This window comes from Strix aluco, chromosome 6, assembly GCF_031877795.1.
Source record: "Strix aluco isolate bStrAlu1 chromosome 6, bStrAlu1.hap1, whole genome shotgun sequence".
NCBI lineage: Eukaryota > Metazoa > Chordata > Aves > Strigiformes > Strigidae > Strix > Strix aluco.
The window spans coordinates 6354801-6377472 of record NC_133936.1 but is presented as its reverse complement, the minus strand read 5'-3'; the positions used below and the strand labels follow the sequence as shown (position 1 = coordinate 6377472).

At 35.6% G+C, this 22672-nt stretch overlaps 1 protein-coding gene across 1 annotated transcript in view; it reads right to left on the bottom strand.

Annotated features, from left to right (window-relative positions):
• LRP1B (LDL receptor related protein 1B) overlaps nucleotides 1-22672 on the bottom strand; it is a 750913-nt gene that overhangs the window by 260298 nt on the left and 467943 nt on the right. Inside the window, exons 14-20 of the mRNA XM_074828545.1 lie at nucleotides 19033-19155; nucleotides 17305-17445; nucleotides 13021-13146; nucleotides 11045-11161; nucleotides 6228-6308; nucleotides 4804-4971; nucleotides 2812-2994 (exon numbers count right to left, since the gene is read on the bottom strand). Coding sequence (XP_074684646.1) covers nucleotides 2812-2994; nucleotides 4804-4971; nucleotides 6228-6308; nucleotides 11045-11161; nucleotides 13021-13146; nucleotides 17305-17445; nucleotides 19033-19155 — 939 coding nt within the window. The remainder of the gene's footprint in view (nucleotides 1-2811; nucleotides 2995-4803; nucleotides 4972-6227; nucleotides 6309-11044; nucleotides 11162-13020; nucleotides 13147-17304; nucleotides 17446-19032; nucleotides 19156-22672) is intronic.

Genomic DNA, 22672 nt, shown 5'->3' with positions numbered 1-22672 from the left:
TTATGTAGTACATAAAAGTGAGTTGAAGTATGTGCCGATAATTTTTGGAGGACAGAATCAGAATTTAAAATAGGAAGTTGGATCTTAATCTAATTTAGTCTAGTCTAATTTAAAAGAAGTCTAATTTAATTTAGAAGCAGAAAATAACTGGCTAGAAGCAGTCAAACAGTAGTCAGTCTCAAACAGGTAGTTACTGCATCTCATATTCTACCACTGCGCAAACTCTAGTATAATTTTTCATCACACCTCACCACAAACAACTGTGTGATGTTCTTGAAAAAATTAGAAATATCATTCTGAAATCTGTTAACTCAAGTGCCCTGAAGCATTTTGGCTGACTTTGGATACCGTGGTTCCAAGAACTATACAGGTTGGACAGCTCCGGTGAGACTTACAAAAATACTAAAGGTTTAAAAATATAAAATAAAAAAAAAGACATGTGAGGGAAAAAACAAAGTATTTGTTTATTCAACAAAAGATGTGGTTAAGGAGACATATGACAGAAGTCTTTCAATATCCAAAAGGTTTTTATACAGGTGAAAAGATGAAGACAGTCAACTAAGTTTGCAGCAGAGATTCAGATGACTTAGAAGGAAAAAATGTTTAACTATTAGACGCAAATTACTAAAGGGCTATCTACATAAGGTTTAGAATACCCTCTGTTGGACATTCTGAAGTGCATATCAGAAAAGGGGCTGGATATGATGGGTTCTTGAGACCACATTAAGCAGAAAAATCACATTTGGCTGTAGGGTGACAAATGGTATAATTGTAACATGACACTCATGCCTGTGGCATTGTGACAGACTAAGCAGAGCCAGCAAGCACTACAGTAAAGAAAGACCCTGCAGCTACTATTTACAGCCATAAACCAAAAAAAGCAGTAAGGAAAAAAGTGGGCAGTAACATTTCACTATTACTCTTCTCACCAACTGTCATTTCCCTCAAAACATATTGACTGTTTCACTTACCCCCATACACACGTTCTTACCCAGACCCATCATATCCTGTATTAGGAAATAGGATGCCACCATCTAGCAATTTATAAGTGGAGAATTAGCCAATTTCTCCTCATCTGAACAATTCTCATAAATGTGGAAGCCAGACAGTATTATTTCTTTAGAATAACCCACAGAGAAAATTACATTTATTCTGAAACCTAAAAGGATCGTGACACAAACTATTTCTCATAAAACTGTTACTACTCATTTGTCCCACCATGTGGAATTAAACTGAAGAGTATCTAAACAAAGATTTGCTTTTGCAAGTTCCTGTTCCTATGCATTACCAACATGCCTCCTCTGGAACAGCAGTTTTGCTCCTTCCAGGATTGATGGAAGGAAAATAGCGAAAGAAAAAAAAATATGGATGAAACCATCACAACTGATTTCTGAAGTGATGTTTCCACGCAACAAACATGCATGATTCCATTTTCTCTAAATCAAAGCCATATACCCTTGAATTTAGCAAATGGTTGATGAAAATAATTTTTTTTGCTGTATTTATATGTGGCAGCCAGAGAAGTCACATTTCATCCTCTAAACTGACTGAGATATTGCCCTCCCGGTGCACGACTGTAAACTCAGGTAAGTGTATAATGAGGCAGTGTAGTCTGAGACCTTTTCCCCATTTAAGCACTAGGCAGAAGTATCAGGAAGTGCCCTTCCTGTGTCAGGGTTTCTATCAGTCTGTTTCAGGAAACAGACCATTCTATTAAAAGAGAATAATCCCTTTTTATTATTGAAGCTATTTCATTGAGCAGCTACTTGTTCTATACATCTTCATGGAAACTGTAAGAACACAGAGGAAGTGTTTTGTTTAAATGGAATTCAGTTTTCCATATTTATCCAGACATTATGATTTCTATAATTTTAAAGTCCAAGTAGCAGAAAACCTCCAAGCATTTCTAGGACATCCTGAAGTAGTTCATGTATTAAAAATGACCTCTGTTCATACTGTAGATTTGAATAAACTATCTTACTGTATTCATAAATGTTCACAAGTACTTTTGGACAGAGCTCACGTAACTAGACTGCAACATTTATCATGCTTAGCTGTAACACAGGCATTAGACATCCTTTCCTGTAATAATTATAGTTGCCTAATAGAAATAATATTACTACTTATTATATCCTGAATTAAATTTTGCTTTGAAAGTTATTTTACCTCTAATATTCCATTAAGCTTTGAAAGAAACCGGAAAAAGATTAATACAATGCTGACATATATTAATTTATTCCTTAACTGGACCGTCCCTTAAGAACATGTTCCATCTAAGCATTATTTTGCAAAATCACTTCATCTAAAGACTTTCACATCCCTTGCACGTTTTTTTATGAAGTGTACTTAACAAAATTTGATTTTAAACATTCTCAAAGAATGCTTTTTTCTTCCAATATTATGGTTCGACTTTCCAGTGCTGTAGTTCTGATTCTTTGAAGTCTTCTAGTTAATTACTTTATACCATTTCAATCAACTTACTTCTAGGGTCAAAGATGGAAAATAGAAGAAAATACCTGGACTTTGAAGAAGTAGTATTAAATACTACATTTAAGTATTTGGTTTGATGTACTATTATATAAAACACTTTCAGCTTTAAGTTCTCTCTAAACCCATCCATTTTATATTGTAAATCAGAAAACAGGTTAGGGGAAGTATATTAATATTCTTTTCTTATCATGAGTACAATAAGTAACGTCACCTCAATAGTATTAAACATTAAAAGCAGTATTCAAATAGGAGATATGTGATCAAATCACACACACACACAAAATGAGTAAATGACAGCCAAACATATCTGCAAGCATATACCTGTACTCTTGCAGGAGAACTTTGTTTTTTCATCACATAGTCGTATAGTTCCATTACAGCCTTTTTCATCACTACCATCTTCACAGTCCTTTTCTCCATCACAACGCCACAACTCAGGAACACAGCTCCCATCAGGACTGCACTCAAATTCCTTCCCACTGCATCTTCTAGGAGAGGGAGTTTCTTAGGAAAATAAGAAATACATTGCAGAGTTTGCTCATGTGAGTTTTTTCCATGCCAAGTCTACAGTGACTTAGAATCCCCCTTCCTAACCAAAGCCAAAATCAGAGGCCCCAGGTGTAACACTCAAAGCTCATCACTCCAACAGAAGCTTCAGAAAAGCTCTTCTTTACCCTGCTAACTCCCTTCACTCCCCCCACTTCCACCAATGGCTCAAGGTAAATACCAATTTTTTTTTTTTTTTTTTTTTTTTGGCACAGCTGTTCAAGAATGAATTTGGAGATGTAAGGAGGACCAAGGCTGATAGAGCTTACCTGGTGCTTTGTAAGCCTGCTTCTCACCCTCAAGCTACACTCCCTCCTCCCTCTTCATTCTCATCTTTTTTCCAACAAGGTCCATCTCTTAGTTCAGAAAACATGAAAGGTGTCTGCTCTGACACCTGCTTGGCTTGTGCTATCACAGCACTGGCAGACTAGTTGTAGCCTTTCTGAATTCCACAGAAATGAACTTCAGCTCAGTGCAGCTATGGAATCAGTCTTGAATGTTTCAAAGCACAATAACGGTGTGATTTTAATTATTCATCACATACTTAATTCTTTAAGTATTTTCTAGATGATGGCCTTTTCAATTTTATCTTTGCCCTTCTTTTCCCAAACTATTATCACTGTGAGTACTTCTGGTATTTCATAACATACTAATGACAATAACATATACTTTGAAGTAATGATAAACTTACACATTCCTGTTTGTACCAAAAAGCATTATCTGAATAAATTCTTATACCACTGTCTATAAATATTTATGGTTTATTTTATTAAAAGCTCCCTTGGTTTTTTTTTCCTAGATAATCTGCATTCTTGCATTCTATAATAAAGCAAATACAAGTTGCTGGAAAGTGTGCATCACGTAGCAGAGCAGGACACAGATGTATGAACTGACAATAACTGTGTAAAACAGTGCTATTTCAGAGACAGTGGTGCAAATCCCAACATAACGTGGTATTGTATAAAAAGGTAGAGCGGGACTTGAAGCTCTGAGATGGACATGAATGGGTGGGAAGTAAAGACTTTAGTTCCAGACCAATTACTTTGATACATAAAAATAATAACTTTTGTAAATATATAAAAATTAAAGACTTCACTTATGCATAACATTCTTCTAATTCATTTATGTGTAGGAGGTCTGCAACTAGATTTAGAATATAAACTTATGAAAAAGGACCAATAAACTGTACAATTACTCTGTTGTGGAAAAATCACTATGAGAAAAATATGGGAAAAAAATATTCCCTCATTCTTATCTGGTTATTCTTTACCCTCTGCTACAAGCATCCTCCCCTTCTATCTCTGGCATTTAAATGGGAGTGTAGTTTGTTAAAACATTTTTATGCTTCAGTAACACTATTGGGAAAAAAAACCCACAACAAACCAAAAACTTGAATCACACAAAAATGAGAGTGTTACTGCATAAAAACCCCAGAAAATATAAACAGTAGCTTAAGGAATGATGCTTACAGTCTCTTTATCTAGGCAGCATACACCTCTGCAATAGGACAAACATCGTATTTAGCGTAATTCAGTAAAACTACGAAACTTACCTCAGTATAATACCCATTATGTTTTCAAATGCATTCTTCCCTCTACGATACACTTCTGTATTATCATATTACACTTGACATTTTCCATTCCAACCTTTACCAAAGTTAAAAGTATTTTCTATTTTTCCATTGACTGCAGACAGGTCCTCTGTATTTACAATAAAGTATTCCCTGTACGTATAAGTATTAAAATGTAGGAAGGAAAAAAAGCTAACCTTCCTTGCTGCAGTTAGTTTTGGTTTCATCACTGAAATCTCCACAGTCATTGTCACCATCACACGCCCAGTGACTTGGGATACATCTACCATTAAAACATCTGAATTGATCAGCAGAACATGAGTGAATACAGCTTAGTTCATCGCTTCCATCACCACAGTCGTCATCTGCAAATATTAATTTTTAAAATTATTTTAAAAGATTAAAAAAAAGCAAGGCGAAAAAGACATTTCCAAAAAGGCAAGAGAAAATTAATGTGCAGTAAATAAAACAGTTTACTTCCCACAGGCATAGGGTAAAATTATTTCTAATACAAATAATTCCTTAACTCTGATTCACCAACAGCACTTGGTGCTCGCTCTGTCATTTTGGATAGTCTAATCCCTTACACTTATTCACAGCTGTTCAATCACAGACACCAACAAACATGAGAAGGCTGTAGATTTTCTTAATTTCTTTAGTTGTGTGTAACTACTCAGGCTTCTAAAACCAGTGGTTTTACTTTATTCTCAGCGATTCATTGAGTTAAATTAGACAGTTGAATCACACACACACAGAGCTTCATATAAACCGAAACAAAAACCTGATGTCAGGACTTCTTTTCAATAGTATTACAAATGTTCTTTCCATGTACTTGCAACAGTGTAAGGTGGAGAAAGACGGCAGCACATCAATAAAGGTGGAATGTAGTTTCTCATTACTCTAATGTTGTAGTCATTACAACAGTCTTAAAGCAATTCCCATAATTTGATCGTGATCACCAAGGGAGGGAAAAGATAAATATGTTAGGTAAACACTAAAGGGTATCCTTGCACAGAATTTCAGTAAGCACACTGCGATAATCTGGGGAATCGGTCCATTTATGGCTATGAATACCTGTCAGCCTCATAAAATTATAGTAATATCAAACACTACGGTGGATGAAGAACCAACCCAATGTTATTAGGACTGGCATGACATCATGCCCACATCACAAGCTCAGAGAGAAGATTCATTTGAACAGCTATCATTCAAACTACATTATAAAGTTTTCCTAGCTTACCCTTTTGAGGGAATTTATTAAATTGAACTTGTCCTCAAACAACAAAAAAAAAAATCAGATATTTTCATCAATGGAAATATTTTTTTTTTTAAGTAGAAAATACTTTCATAAGCAATAGCTTAGTTTCTTTTTTTTTAATCATCACACTTCATTCTACAGAATATACTATTTGTAACTATTATCATATCCCTGCATCATTCCTTATATGAAGTTTCAATATTGCTGCTTTCTAGGTCAGGTCAGTAATTTAAGAATACTGTATTTATTTTCCAACCACTTACAAGCACAACTGGCAATATCAGTCTCAGAAGCAGAATATCAAAGCAATATTTATGTAATATCTAACATATTCATTTACAATACAGAATACTTGATACTTGCCAGAATCACAGAGCCATTTGCTGCTAATGCATCTTCCATTTTTGCATATAAATTGAGTTAGTGGCTCACACGTTGGGAATTCTGTGAAGGTGTTCAAAAAGAAATGAAAACTATTTAATAGATGTCTTCTTTAGTAATATTCTTCCACCTTCCTATACACATAACTTACACAAGTGTATTATATCAAACATTTGCACCTGCCAGATACTTAATCTGGAGAGAAGAAAAAGGTGAGACACCAAAAAGAGAGGATAAAAAGGCTTTTAACTGTAAATACTAGTCCAAACCCTATCCTTCCTCAACATGGACCATGGAAATGCATTATTCTGTGTCATATAACGTGGTCCTATATTCCCATCAGACCAGGGCTGTCTTTGCCACTAAGCATGCTAAATGTTTACGACAAAATTATAGCTCGATGATGGATACAAACCATATGTGTTTGTTTATATAAAAAAGTTCTTCAAGTGCAATAGCACTGCCAGTAGAAGACAGGAAATGGAAGACTATAAAATGAGAAGGTTAAGTACCAAGCAAAAGAACAGTCAAGAAATAAAGTTACTGTACACTGACATAATAAAATCCAAAATGAAAATGTCAGTATTTACAATCGTTTCCTCCAAGCATTCCAGTAAAAGCAGTAGAAAACTGAGACAATATCATTCATAGAGACTCATCTATATTACACACAGAGATTTGTTTTTATAATTGTCTAATATGCTTCTGCACAGAACAACTTCGATTTTTTCTTGCTCTTCTAAAACCAATGACATGGCTAGGTATGTGCATTCATATCATTAACATGTTAAAGAGCGCTTGTACCCGTTTGGTTTGGAAAATACAAGACCTGCTTTACAAAATCTGAATATTTGTGGGAAACAATCTGAAAGTCTAACTTGATTCAAAAGGAATAAAGAGGAGCCCAAATTCTCTTTACAGACCAGCAAGAGAATAAGACACCTCTTAGCAAGTGATACCTAATGCAAACCAAGGATGACAATGTGAACAATCTGCCCGAACGGCTACTTAAAGGCAAGTTTGTCCGTCACGGAAGGATTTCAGGTTGGAAGTTCCTACACAGTACATCCTAAATGCAACAGAAAGTACTGTCCAGAATGGTATACAGTCATGTCAGCCACACCAAAACTGCCCAAGAAAGATTAGAACAGATCTGCAAGTGTATTCCTCATTAGGTTACTCTAGCTACAGTGGGTTCCTCTAGTGTTGTACAACTGAGACAACAAAGCCAAACTTCACAAAGATTTTGATAATTAGGCCATGTAATTAGTATAGAAGAGTTTTTCTAATCTTTTAAAACATGTCACAGCAATGTAAAATTTCCTTAGGAGAAGAATTGAAATAGTCATTGAAGTCAATAAATTTCTGACTTGGGTTTGCTGTCTCTTGATGCTTCTGGTGCAGAAAATATTTTAAAGTTAATTCAAAAGTCTTTGTTTTTTTTAAAAACAGAAGCTCAGGGAAAGTTCTGACTTAAAAGTCACACATGAAGCACCAAGCCAGCTGCATTAATAGTAAAAATGTAGAGATTACCGAGAACATTGTAAGACTGAAGTGATTATTCTGCTTCGACACAGAAAAGGGTGGGAAGAAAAGCTAACACTGATGACAACACTTTGTCAATTACTCCTAGAAAATTGTGGGGTTTTTTGTTAATAAGAAAAAAGCTGTTTTTCTTGGGGGAACACATTACAGTTTCAACAAAAATCTGTTCTGAGACAAGTAATGGAGTTGGGCAACTATGATGGTACTTAGCTACAATATATGCCTTAAGTGCTTCAAGCAAAGCTGAAAGCAATTTTAGATTTGCTTTTTAGCTGTTCAATACTTTTCCCACAAATTTAACTCATATATTCAATGTAATTTTCCATACGAGTGCCTTCATGACTATTTTCTTTATGTTCATCTGTCTACCCAAGACCTGTATAGACAGAAACTAATTAAAATGAATTGTGATTATCATCACCACCACCCATCTCGTGATTCTCAGCCCACCACAGCCTTTCCAAGAACATTTTGAAGTATCGCCAGTGTTTGCTTCTCATAGTCCCAGCCTCCACCATCATCCACAGCTCTTCCTCACACCCTAGAGGACAGGCATAATAGTTCCCCTCATTGTGCCTGTGGTCTCCCCAGTACTCTTTTCCCTTCCCTATTTCACAGCAAAGGGATGCACATCCTGTAGCTGATCCTCAGCCATCCCTGTGCTGACTGCCCTGCAGACAGGGAAAGCAAGAAAGGTGCCTCTTGAGCTCATAGTGAAGTCTCTCCAGTGTAGACACCAAGCTCCTTTCTCTCTGCTACCCAGCTGTCTTGTGAAAACTCCGGTAAACGGACACAAAAAATGACCACAAGTTTTGTTTCCTTTAGGAAAGCAGTAGAAAAATAAGGAGGGTCTCTTTTCAAATTTTCTTCAGGAATGTCATGCTTCTTGGTAAATCTGGTTGTATCTTAAGAAAAAGTGTATGCATTATGATACTGGCTCACCCCAACTATGTGTCAATATCAGCACGCTTAAGGTATTGAATCAATAGGAGACAAATTATTCATAGCTGAAGACTATGCAGTTAAAAAAAATCAGTGATTTGTGATGGTAACAAAAAGTAAGCCATGATTTTACTTTCAATATAAACACTTGCAAATATAAGAAGAATTTTAAACTGCTTCATAGAAGAACATATATACCACTAAATAGAATAGCTAAATAAATGCCATTAGCATTCCCATTAGCCATCAAATTATAAGGCAGAATGAAAAATGAAATATTTGACACATTTTCACAAGCGCAGTGCTCAAGGATAAAGAAACAAGATTCTAAAACATCAAACATATGAGAAGTCTGGCCAAACTGAAAAGCAGCAGGTGAAATAAGTGCTGATTAAATCATCTGAATAAATATTCCAGATCAGCTGACAGGATACCAAACAAAACACATGGGAAGAAATTACAAAGATGACATTAATATCTGTGTATTGATAAAGTGTCTGAGAACACAGGGTACAGCAAGTCAGATAAATGTTGTAGTACCCAGTGCCATGCTGTACCATTACACAGAATGTTACAGTTTCAGAGACTGCAAGATACAATGAGTCTACTGGGATCACTTATTCTACCTCTGGAGACAACAGGACTTACTTGATTTGAAGCATGGCAGTTACAAGTTTACCTTAGTAATATTCTAATTTTTACTCACATAATGATTTTATTTTGATTTAGATTGTATCAAATATGTCATCTGTTTTGAAATTAACTGATCAGATATCAATTATATCAATATAAAATTACCTTTATTTTTTTTCTGGTTTATATCACTATTAGAAGAAGAAAAAGGAACAAGTAATAAGAAAAAAAAAAAAACACAAGAGAAAGCAAGTAAATATTCCAGGAAGCATAACAACTATTCATATGTAAAAATCCTGAAAAATCTTGAATGCAGTTATAGAAGGAGATGCTGTGAATTACATATGGACTTAAAAAGTAACAAGGTAAACTCAACTAATGAGTATTAGCTGCTTGCCAGTCATGAATAATTCAAAACTAAAGAAATTTAAGGGATTACGGATGAACAGAATTTAGTGATTGGAGCCTACATGTTGCCTATCATAGATTCTCTGGTAACGGAGGTCCTGGAGATTTATGTTTATGGAACACAGGGCATCATGATGTCAGCCTATGACTGTCATTTATGCATTTACTTTCTATTATTTTCTCGCTCTCCACTGCAAGTGCTTCATAGGTATTGAGATTTTTGCAGAAGAACTGTTATCAGTACTAGAACTCTAATAACTCTACTGAAGAAGTTTACAGCACTAACATTTCAAAAAAGCCACAAAAAGGTAATATTTTATCAACTACATTGCTTTCATAGTTTGATTTTGATTAAGAAACAGTATGGTTTTGTAACAGTGAATCAAGTTAGAATATCAGCTATATCTGAGAAAAATACAGGTCTAACTACTAAGTATCCTAACAAGTGGACTTTAGATTTTAATTTTTTTGTGCACAACCTGTCACTTCATGTTTACATGGTTGATGCTATTAAAACAGTCAATATTCTTTCTTGAAAACTCTTGAAAAGTCATTTCAGAAATACGTCCTATTATATTGTGACACTTACTAATTCGTATTAGTAAGTTGAATAATATCACAAATATTACCTTGTAAACAGGGAACACCCTGATACAATATTCTGCAGACAGCTCATTGACCCTTTTGCTCTCAGACTCACAGCAGTTACCTGTGACCTGCCAAACAGATGAAGGCAGTCATGCTGACTTATAAAAACCTTAATTGTTTGGAAGCCGCTGATTAGGGAGAGCGCACCTCTCTTTGCAATATCTCGGTAAAGCAGCAATCAGTAAAGCTGCTGAAACTCTCTCATGATATAACCAAGCAAGACTTATTTTTTGTGCAAATTACACCATCAAAATCTGTTTTTATTGACAACTAGAATACGCTGAGGGGGCCCATGTGAAGAGGTATGCGGTCGAGATAAAGATCAATTTTTGAGGGTGACAGTATTTGATAATGGGCTGTAAATTAGGAAAGTATTGATTGATCTGCATATTTGATATTGTAGTTAAAAACTCATTAATAGAAAATGAAGCCTTTGCTCTGGGTTTATTTATCAATCGAAGAAATTATATTTGCCATTTCAGAAAGAATATTATCAGTTCTTATAAAAAAGAACAGGCCCCTCATACTTTTTCTATCCATCAGTTCAAGCGAAGAGAGATCCTCACATGTTTAATTTTTTATAGAATAATTTGACTTTTTTACCCAAAAGCAGCTTTACTTACCACAGGACGTCATTTCATCGGTTTCATCTCCACAGTCATCTTCCCTGTCACACAGCCATGATGTCGGAATACAGCGTCCGTTGCCACAAGAAAATTGGTCAACCTGACACGTTCTTGCTGTCAAGACAAAACACTCCAAAAATGCAAGGGAAATGGACTAAATCTGTTAGGTCTCTTGGTGCGTGTCTGTATGTAGAAGGTGCAAGTCTGGAGGGCATCTCCTGGCCTCTGCACATTTTACTTGATATGACCAAACATCATTCACCTCCTTTGATTTCAGAGAAAATTGAGGTCAGCTGCAGGACTGTGTTCTACCTCTGTTACGTAGAATTCTTAGTGATTTCTTCAGTGTATGAGGACAAAGTTTTATATGGAATTATACAAAACTAGGTGGTAGAAGAGCATTAATCTTTGATAAAATAACAGAGCTAGAGTTGAAGTAAACAAAAATCTGGGCATAAAAATGTCTAACACAATCAGAATATTAACAAATTGTATTTCATATCATAAAGAATGAATCTAGTGAAATTCATATTTACACAGGGAAATGGTAACACAGCATGCACATGATATGCCTGGCCTCAGTGTTCTCAGAACCTTTGCAAATATGCAACTGTAATGATCCATTAAAGGAAATAATGTATGTCTGTCTTCTGAAGAAATAAAGATAACTAAAAGAAATCATGCTACATAACTACATAAATTACTTTGAAAGCTGATGAACAGTAAAACTTCAGTAAAAATCTAATAAAACTGACATTACTTATAATTTTGTTTATTCACAACGTCCAGCCATAACTACAGTGCCAGTGATAGTGACACAGATTTTGATTCCAAATTAAAGCTTTTAGAGTTCATCTATATATGTTTCCACACTTAAAAAAAAAAAGACTGATACATCAGAAACCCCAACAATCAAATGCATATTTCTTCATTTGGTATTCTCAATTACCATTTTGCCTTTTCTTCGTAGAAATAGCCAAAAATACAATAGAAGAATGTAAGTTTAAAATATTTCAAAGTAGTATTTTTTTAAACATGAATAGTGTTTGCCACTGCAGGAACAAAAGGAAAAACAAGAATACAAAATTCAACCCATAGCCAACTGACATAGGGATGAAACATACGGTCTTCAAATCAGACTCGTACCTACAGGCAAACAGTTGAATATCAAAAGATATCAAGATGTATTACAATCCACAATAATACGGTAGAGGTGATACAGACACTATAGGTCTGAATTTGTGCTAGAGTGCTTGTAGCCAAACTGCAGAAGTAACAACCACAACCGGTTATTATACATATGAAATTTTAAACAAAGGAAAATTAGTTCAGGGAATATTTTAATACACAATGTATGCTGTCTATCACTGCTTTTCAGTTTAAAATAGTCATCAGCTTATCGATGCCTGTTATTTTGTATATCAAATATTTAATGATTGTTTAGTGTACTCTACCGACAAGCACTAAACATCACTTCCATACAAGTAAAGGACAGATTTGGAACTCCATGATTTACTGCAGTGGAATCAGCAAACAATCTTCATCTACCCACTACAGAGTTAATAACTTACAAATGAAAACAATTTCAAGGTACCAAAGGGAAAGTGAATAACTAATTATGCTTTTGTCAGCATAAAATAAAATTCACTAGTGACATGGCACTCATCACAGCATGTTAACAAACAAAATTGGAACTGCCAAAAAAGATTTAGCAGGACAAGTTTGTACCTAAGCAGTGCTTTGACAGTCAGCCCATATGGATAGATTAAGTGCTGAATTACTTTGGAAATCACAGTCAAGCATAAGGATTAAGTAAAATATAATTTGTATTCCAGCCTTAGTGGCATCAAAATCTGAATTAATTTAAAATGTCCATGATCAGATTACTAGTTCAGTTCAGTCCAGAGCAGTCTTGAACTGTTTATGGAACTGGAGTTAGAGAACTTATATGCACAACCAAGTAAAATTTTTACCTGCACACGTTTTATTTGATTCATCTTCATTATTACCACAATCATTAGCTCCATCACAAAGCCACCTCTTGGGAATGCAGCGATTATTTTGGCACTTAAACTGATCATCAGGACAACTATGATTGACTGGGGAGAAAAAAAGAGGTTTTTTCCTAAGAAAACAATCAAGGAAAAACAGCTGAAAATAATACATTAAATAGTATTCCCTGGTGATGCAGTTAGTATGGTTATCCTGTATATATAATCATCATGATATAAAAATTGTTCGGCAAATTAGTCAGTTAAATATTGCAGTACTTCAACATAAACTAAACAATACAGAGTAAAGATTCTCCTATCATACTAGTGTCAATATGGAGATATTCTCCTATTAACTACTAAGTGATAAAAGGTAGCAGCATTTTTCAATGTTGCAATTTCCTTAAAGAAAGATGTCCTCGATAACATCTTATCAATGTGATGAAGTTTGCAACCTGAAGTGCATAGAAACAAAAGAAATACCAAAGGGAACAGATGCAAGTTGCTAAGTGCATATCCAAAATATTATACTACGGTGAGCAGGGATTTGGGCAGGTTATAAAATGATTCTAAAATGATGCACTTTACTGTCAATGGCCACATACAGATCTGCTGTTTACTTACCATGAAATTGTAGGTGTCAGAAAGTGAAATATGCGATGTGATGTAAAACTGGCAAAAAAATCTGGTATTCAAGAGTGAACAAAGTATCTCACAAACACATTTTTTCTAGCTACCAAGTATCACGGAAAGGGTGAAGACTGAACAACACAAGTTATGTAAATACTAGTGGCCTGCTTTTGCAGGTGTAGTAAGTACATACTTTCTGCTTCTTTTATGCTAATAACAAGGTCTATGATTAGCAGATCTTGCTAATCTTGATCTACACAAGAGCAGTAAACTATACAGTTTCAAATGCTGGGTTAAAAATAATCTCAAGCTATTTTCACCTACTCAGCCATCCAGTCTCTTTTTTAAAGTTTAACATATATCTGGAAACAAACGGTATTTAAAATGAAAAGATGTCTTGCAGGCTTATGCTTGACATTTCAGTAGCTCTTATCTTTGACCTTTCTACCTATTCTTCCCATTGAAAACAACACAGACTGTGATATCAATAGCAGATGAACCCTTCACAAGTGTTTTGTGTGGAGGGTGCAAGAACACTGGAAGTAAAGATGAATTAATATTCTGAGCAGAAAGGTATTCCAAGTCTCATGATGCTGATGAAGCAATCTAACTTGCAATGTGACTGGAGAACAAAACTGTTATCATCCATGTAATAAAATTAAAAATTGAAGACTTTTCAAAATCTGACTTTAATACTAGACAATGTTTTAAATGGTAGTTAAGCTTTTGCTCATATACATTTACTAACATGTGTGTATTCTATTCATAATTGCAAATATTTCAGACTAACTAAAAAAGAACTATTGAAGTTACTATAGCAACTGCTGAAAAGAGATTAATGTTATCATACTGGCCACCTAAACTATGTATCACATACAGATTTGGGACCAGATTATGATTTCATTTATATCTGTATAAATCCTCTGAGAATTATAAGCTTTGATCAATGAATTGGTCTACATTACACCAATTTAAATGAAAATCAAGTCAACTCTGCCAAAAGGTTTTCCTTCTTACTGTCTATTAGTTGAGCTCCTTATTTAAGTGTAAGAACTCCTGGTATTAAAATTAAATGTTAGTAAGCACTACAATTCAGAACTGGACAAATGTTTTGAAAAGAATTAGGATTGAAATCAGTCATGACTACTACATGGAGCTATCAAAATACATAAAAGCAGGAAAAAACGGAACTGGCTATGTAACAGCCATACAGAAAAGGACTGAGGCATTACAGAGGATCACAAGCTCAGTATGCACCAGCAACAGCAGGCCAGTGTGAAGCAGGCAAGATTTACCCAAGGATGTCCATACAGGACTATCAACCATCCCAAACAGATTCTCTTAACCTAACCAGCTTTGCAAAAGCCTCAGCAGAGGTACATACATCTGGTTTTGGACATCCAACCCCCTAGGATCACTTGGTAAAGTTCAGAAAAGAGCAATGAAATCTAAAAAACCCTATAATCTACTGGGGAAAAAGAGAACAGATTAGAGTTGTTTTGTCTCAAAGAGATAAGAATGAGAGACTATGATAAGAGCTTTCAGACACATAGAACAATGCTGCACTGTAGAAGAGTGTATCAGTTCTTCATGCCTACAATTGATAGGGAAAAAAATAACATTTCCAATTCAGGAAAGGAAATTTGGTTTAGAAAAAATGATCTAATGATAGAAATAGGAAGCATTGTGACAAACTGAGTAAGGAAAGGAATTTTCACTGTTGGAACTCTGATTTTGTAGCAGGCTATCTAAGAGTCTTCCAGGAATGACACAGATATATAATTGGTACGTTTTCTATTATTTTTCATTTCAACAGTGGGACTCCTCTGCAGCAAAAAAATACAGCTCCAGTAAAACTTTATTTTTAAAGACAAAGTACATCTAATTTAAAACTGGAAGTGGGCGGTGTTTATGTTGGTTTCGGTTTGGGTTTTTTGGTGGGGGGTTTCGTGGTGGTTTTATTTTTTAAGAAATACATTACAGAATCACAAAAATGTTTATGGTTGGAAGGATCTTGTGGACATCACCTAGTCTAATACCCTGCTCATGCAGGGCCATGTAGAGCAGGTTTCCCAGGACTGTGTCCATATAAATTTTGAGTATGTTCATAGATCAAAACTCCATAACCTCTCTGGGCAACCTATTCCAGTGTCCAACTATGCTCACAATAAAAAGTGTATTCTTCTGTTCAGGTAAAATTTCATGCTTTTCAGTTTGTGTCCATTACCTCTTGTCCTGCCAGTGATCAGTACTAAGAAGAGCCTGGCTCCCTGTTCTTTATTCCCTCCCATCAGGTTTATACACATTGGTAGGATCCCTCCCGAGCCTTCCCTTCGCCCCAGATTGAACAATCCCAGCCCTCTCAAATCCTGGGATAGATGTGCCAGTCCCTTAATCATCTTAGTGGTGCTTTCCCAGACTTGCTCCAGTAAATCCCTATCTTTCTCAAACTGGGGAGCTCAGAATGAGACACAGTCTTCCAGACATGAACTCATCAAGGATGCGTAGAGGGGAAGGATCCCCTCCATCAACCTGATGGTGATACTCTGCCTAAAGGAGACCAGGATGCTCCTGGCCTTTGTTGCCATGAGGTGCATTGGTGGTTAACGGTCAGTTTGTTGCCCACCAGGATCCCAAGGTCCATGTCTGCAAAACTGCTTTCTAGCTGTACGTCACCCAGCATATACTGATCCCTGGAGTTATTTCTCCTCAGACGCATTTCTCCTTGCTGAATGTCACCCTATTCCTCTCCGTTTAATTTGCCATCCTGTCAAGTTTCCTCTGAACAGTAGCACACTCATCTGGTGCATGAGCCACTCTTGCCAGCTTCGTACCACCTGCCAACTTGCTGAGCATGCACTCTGCCCAAGTCACTAATGAAGAGGTTACTGGCCCCAGCATCAGCCCCTGGGGTACATCGCTAGTGATTTAGCTCCCACACTGTGACACTTATCACAAGCCCCGAAGCCTGGCCACTCAGACAGTTTCTAATCTACCTCACTGTCCATATGCCTAACCCTTCCTTCGTCAGCTTGTTTATGAGGATGTTATGTCAGACACTGTCAAAAGCCTTACTAAAGTTCATGTAAACAATATCCACTGCTTTTCCATCATCGATCAAGCTAGTCACATCACCGTAGAAGGCTACGAGGTTGGCCAAGCATGAGTTCCCCTTCATAAACCCATGCTGACTGCTCCCAATCACTTCCTTGTCCTTTGTGTCCTTGGAAATGGTTTCCAGGACTAATTGCTCCATCCCTTTCCTAGAGGTTGAGGTGAGGCTGGCCCTGCTTTGTGAAGGTTGGATTAGAGATATCCTGCAGCCCCTTCCGACCTGAATTATACTGTGACCCATGTAAAAAACTGCAAAGTGAGAAAGCAAAAAATATCAACATTTAAAGAATCAGAAATGGCAATGTCAAAACCAAAAGATGACTGCTCTTGTACTATGCTACAAAACGAGTACACAAGCATCACTTGAAAGGACTACTATTATTATATGCAGGAAAAGAAAATGAAAGATTTACATGAATGACTTCACGATTATCAATTTTGTTTGATTCCCCTCAGATTATTTTGTTTCCAGTTTTTAAAATAAAGTAGGAATTACAGGTTAAAACGTAAAACCATACATACAGCAAATTTCAGAATGCTCATCACTGCCATCCAAACAGTCATCATCCCCATCACAGCGCCAGCGATCCTGGATACAGCGCTTATTGTTACACTGAAACTGTTCAGCTTTGCACAACTGTGGTAGCACTTCTCCATGTTTAACTAGGAAAAATATACAAGAAGCACATCTATTTTATCAGCTTGATACATACAGAATGCAATATTACCTCAGCATAAACAGATAAAAATTCTTGTTGCCACTCTTCAGAACATTTTTTTAGTACACTTTGCACATTTGAGGTAATTCCACCTGAAGCCTGTAGCAGCATGCCTATCTGAGTGTATGGTTGAGGTAATATATTTTTAATAGATGGAGGAACTCAGAACAGAATGGCACTCAAACTGTTTTTTAAATTGGTGCTTAGATGATAGCATAAAAATATCAGTTTAAAATATTGCAATGCCTCATCAACAATGAAAAGAAAATATTCTTACAGACACAGACCAAATTCTGGTGCACGTTAAAGGGCTAGAAAATGATTACTGAAAATCTGCTTCTTGTATCCAAGCAACAACTCAAACACCTGCATTATGCACTGGTACAGACTCAGCAAAGAAGAAAGGATAAAATTGTGCTGAGGTAGAATTAAGTAGCAAGCTACAGGCTTATTGATAAATCCAGACAGATACGTTTCTCAACATAAGGTTCAGAATGCTTAATGTGTAAATACCACACATCACTCTATGACCCTATGAGGAACACCAAAGTCCTTGGAAAGAGCCGGGCAATGAAGTGTGTTGGGGAAAAAGCAGGAAACCTGCTTCATTCCGATCTGAAAGTTTCTAATCTCTCTTCCTAATGCTTACATTCCATCTTACCAGTGAGAAGTCCACCTTCCAGTATTTTCTGCTAAAAAGAAAAATAGTTTTCTTTAGCAACAGTGATGGCTCTGCCAGCCATGCATTTGGGTCAAATTCAAGGTAATTGCAAGCTCAATAATGTTCATCATCTTATGAAACAATCCTTATGTTTTACTCATCTCAACCAGGCTTATTGCTGGAGACCTATACAAAGTTTTACACACTACACTTCAAGAAATAGATCAATGAGATTAAAAAAAAGAATTTTGAGTAAGTTACGAATATCAGGTCTAAACATTTAAAAAAATACCTGTATTTTCAGAGGAGTTATTTTTAATTGAAAGGCCACATTTTATCATTAACAAAATTTTGTTTTTTCACTAAAGATATCCAAGGGATGCAAAAAAAAAGCGAAATTTGCATAGTCTGTGTCAGGATCTATTATATAGAAATACATCTGCTTGATATGTTTTATGCACAGTTTCAGCATGAACATTTTTCTACCAGATTTCAAGTTAAGATACATAGTCCATAATCTGAAACCAGTTTATATAGATTTAATATAATAATTATATAGATTAACTTCTGGTATTTTTGATATTCTTTAAAAGACGTCAGTGAAATATTTAAGTGCTTTATCATATCAGACATTCTGAAATATTTTCCAATGCATTTTATCCTCAAATAAGTGTACTTAATATTTTGTCTTTTTTGAAAAAATCTTTATTTAATAAACTGTCTTCAATTATAATCTTTATACAAGGAATATTTCTTTGTCTTATAGGACCACAAAAAGCCTCTAGGAGACCACACTTTCTTGTTTTATTTTCAGATTTGACTTGATCCCTTAACAGTAATATCAGCTCAGATATTCTTCAAAAATCTTACTTGTGCAGGTTGTACTGTTCTCCTCCAAAAGCTGATTATCAGCACAGGCACAAACTCTGCCTCCAGGAATGGCTAAACAAAGAGTGCTGCAGCCTCCATTATTTACACGACATGCATTATCACCTGTGAAAATTAAAAAAGCAACTTTAAAACTAACAGCCATGCTAGAACTAGAAGAATTTATTTTTTTTTTAGAATACAAGCAAAATGAAGAAATTTTTACAATTATTTTCCTCTCATTTTAGGGACACATTATTCTCATAGATTAGTTACTACAGGTTATAATATTTAAGTAATTTTAGTTACAGGTTGCAATAACCTGTAAAAAAAAAAACAACAGACAACTACACCATCAGCTCACAACATTCTAGGCTCCCTTTTTTTATGAGGGGAACAAATACTACAAAATATTTAATATGATGCAGCTACATGCAAACAGTATATAAAGGAAAGTTCTGAAGTATATTGGCATCTGGATGTTAAAACAATGTAACTACAAATGCAAAGAAAAAAGAAAGGAAACAAAAATTAGAAGTACAGTGAGATCTATGACAGATAGAATAGAAAGCGGATATTCCATTACTCTTTTCTGAACACACCTGCTATTTCTCTGCCTTCTACTTCTGTGTTATTGTTTCTTCCCAAAAGCTGTACACTTCTCACATGAGAATACTGACAGCTGTTAGGTATTTTAATCATATACCAAGGACTGCTGCATCCTCACCACCTCATTCCTTAGGCAAGCAGACTTAAAGCCAAAGCCCATTGAAGCAAATGTTACAATTTCTGTTTGTGTCACTTAGTCATGACCTAATTGTTTAAATATGCACTGCTGAAGACATTCAACTTCTCATGATCAAAGCTCTATAAATTTCAAGTGTTGGTGACAATTGACTATGATCAGGCAAGCTATAAAACTTCATGTCTGCTGAAACTTTAAATTAGAACTACTTTTTTTCATCTTACTGTCCCAGTTAAAAGCAGGTGTTACTTCCTCTGATCCTCCTTCACACGTGTACAAAACATTCATCAACCTCCTGGGTTAAAACAAACGCCTCACAGTTCCCTCTCCTCAAAGCACTACAACTTCTCATTTACAATGAGAATATAACATTAAGTTCTCACAGAGGTAGCAGAGAACACGTGCATTAAACTCTCCTGCAGAGCCATACCTGCATGAGCAGGGAAACGTTTTCAAATTATCAAATGATCATCATGTAACCAGCAAATAATTCAAGATTTTGAAAATTTTCAAATTGTAAGAGGTACTTCAATATGTCTTACAATATAGACCTTGAGCATTTCATAATTATTCCTAGACTTTTTTTCTGAACCACCATACATCATTTCTTAGAAGCAAATGTGTCTACAGCCCATTGAAACCCCACTGAACTTTCAAATAGATTTGCGTAAAATAATTAATACAGAATTCTTGGGGAAGCTGCTGTGGTACTTGTACTTTCAGTGGGCAGGGTGTGAAGCAAGAACATAGTTGTATAAACAGGGAAAATAGGAAGTCTCTATGAAATGTGAGGGCTGGATTTTAGATAGAGCAGTTCCAACTTAGACTGGGCACTTAAAAATACTTTACTGGATCTTGACTTCATGTTTTAGACAATGACCTAAAACTTTGTACAAAAATCAACTCCATTATTATGTCTATGCTCACCAAAACCCAAATAATATGAACAAAACATTAAAAGAATAAGAGATGTATTTGCATCTATATCTTTGAAAACCCTAGGGACAACACCACCTCAGAAACTCTCCACATCTTTACAGGGCTACCCATTATATAAATCAAAGAATGTCAGTAACACAGAGAGTTAAGAAGATAGCAGAAGCTGCCAAAACAAACAAACCAAAATATAGTCTTTAAAAGTGAATCCAAAATTATAGAGCACAAGTCAAGGAAATATGTTGTGATTTAATTAAAGAATGTATATGACTGTCAGATCACTAAAAAGGAATAAAAGGCTATTTAAGACAAATATAGAAAATACTCTGAGAACCCATGATGATTCTGAAGTCCAATCCAAGCTTAAAAGAAGTAAAACCAAAATTAAAACACGAGATCAAAGTCAACTGGTCTGTCTTGAAGATGAAAAGTTCCTACTTAACCTCATAATTGGGATGACAAACTACAGCACAGTAGGTTACTTGCTAAGTAAGTGATAAAAGAGAGGATGACCAGGAAAATACAAGTACCAAGAGTTAAAGCAACAAGATCTTAGATAAAAAGGTCGATAAAGTGAGCATCAAGGAAGTCTTCAACCTGAAGGTGCAACGCGACCTTCAGTTCCATCAGTCTTGCTGAAGAGACTCCTAGGCTAAAATGTCTCCTGAAATGCAGTACAACAAACAGGTTATGTGTCTTTATTGAGTAAGCTGTGGAACTCATTTAGCTACCAAGTATTTATGAAATTAAATTTCCTCGACTGCTGTTTGTAACAGCTATTTTATATGGATGTTCTTAAAGTACTTCCCAAAAGAACCTACTTTCAAAGCTATTATTCTATTTTTCATGTTCTGCCAGCTTTTAAAAACAGCTGCCGCCCTGCCACTTCCATATGATTCAGTTAGGCTGATTTCATTTTAATTTGCTAAAAAATTAGGTCAGAGCTAAAACAACAATGTACTTGCATCTCAGTCATCATTCTCAAAAAAGAAAAGGCAACAATATACATTTGTTTAATCTTCTCATTTAAACGATACACAGAGGTATTAATTGCTGCTTAGCAATTATTGTACTTCTATGTACCTTCCCACAAACCTAACCTCAAGTACAGCTAAAGTTGTGTAAGCCTATTTTTAGGCTGATACTACACATATGAAGAGCAACAGCCTGGGGCTCAAGCAGCTCTTTGCAATTTGGAGTTAAAATATCAACTGATTGCAAAAGAGGCTATTTTAACTCCTGTAAATGGACTTACACAAGAATTACTTACATATGAATAGCAATATCCCCTTTCATAGCAGTGGAAATACCCACAGGCATTGGCAGGTTGATAGGCTGACTGTAAATCCAATGCCCATGATTACTATGCTTCTCCCCACCTTCCCATTTTTTAAAGGCATTCCTGATGCAGAGAGACTCAAAGACCAACTAAGAAAGTAAGATGAATTCTAATCTCTGAAAGCAAGAAAAAACACATTCCTTTGCAAGAGGATCAAGCCTTATGACATACAAAGACAGTGAAAAACAACTCTTCTTAAGGATATAGCAAAAGAAGCTTTATGTCATTACCCATAGTACTAAGCAAAGCGGGATTGGCACAGTCAAGTATCCTGTAAAAGACCTCCTAATAAACATGCCAGTCTCAATTCAACTATGCCAAAATGAATTGACATGGTTTCTGCTTGTGTAGACAGTGACAATAAGAGCAGCATCCAAACAGTAACCTCAAAATATCAGAGCCAAATGTTTCTCAGGTACGTGCGCGTAAGCTGTAAAATATAACTCATACCATAAAATGAACTACTATGGTTTTCTCTGTACCACAACTCAGTCTTGATATTGCTCTTTTATAAGTAACACACCAAAAAAAGGGAAAAAAATTAGCATCACTTTCTTTAAAATAACTGTCTAGGCTCTTTTGGGAACAATGCAAGACCAACATCACTAAGCATGACAAAAAGG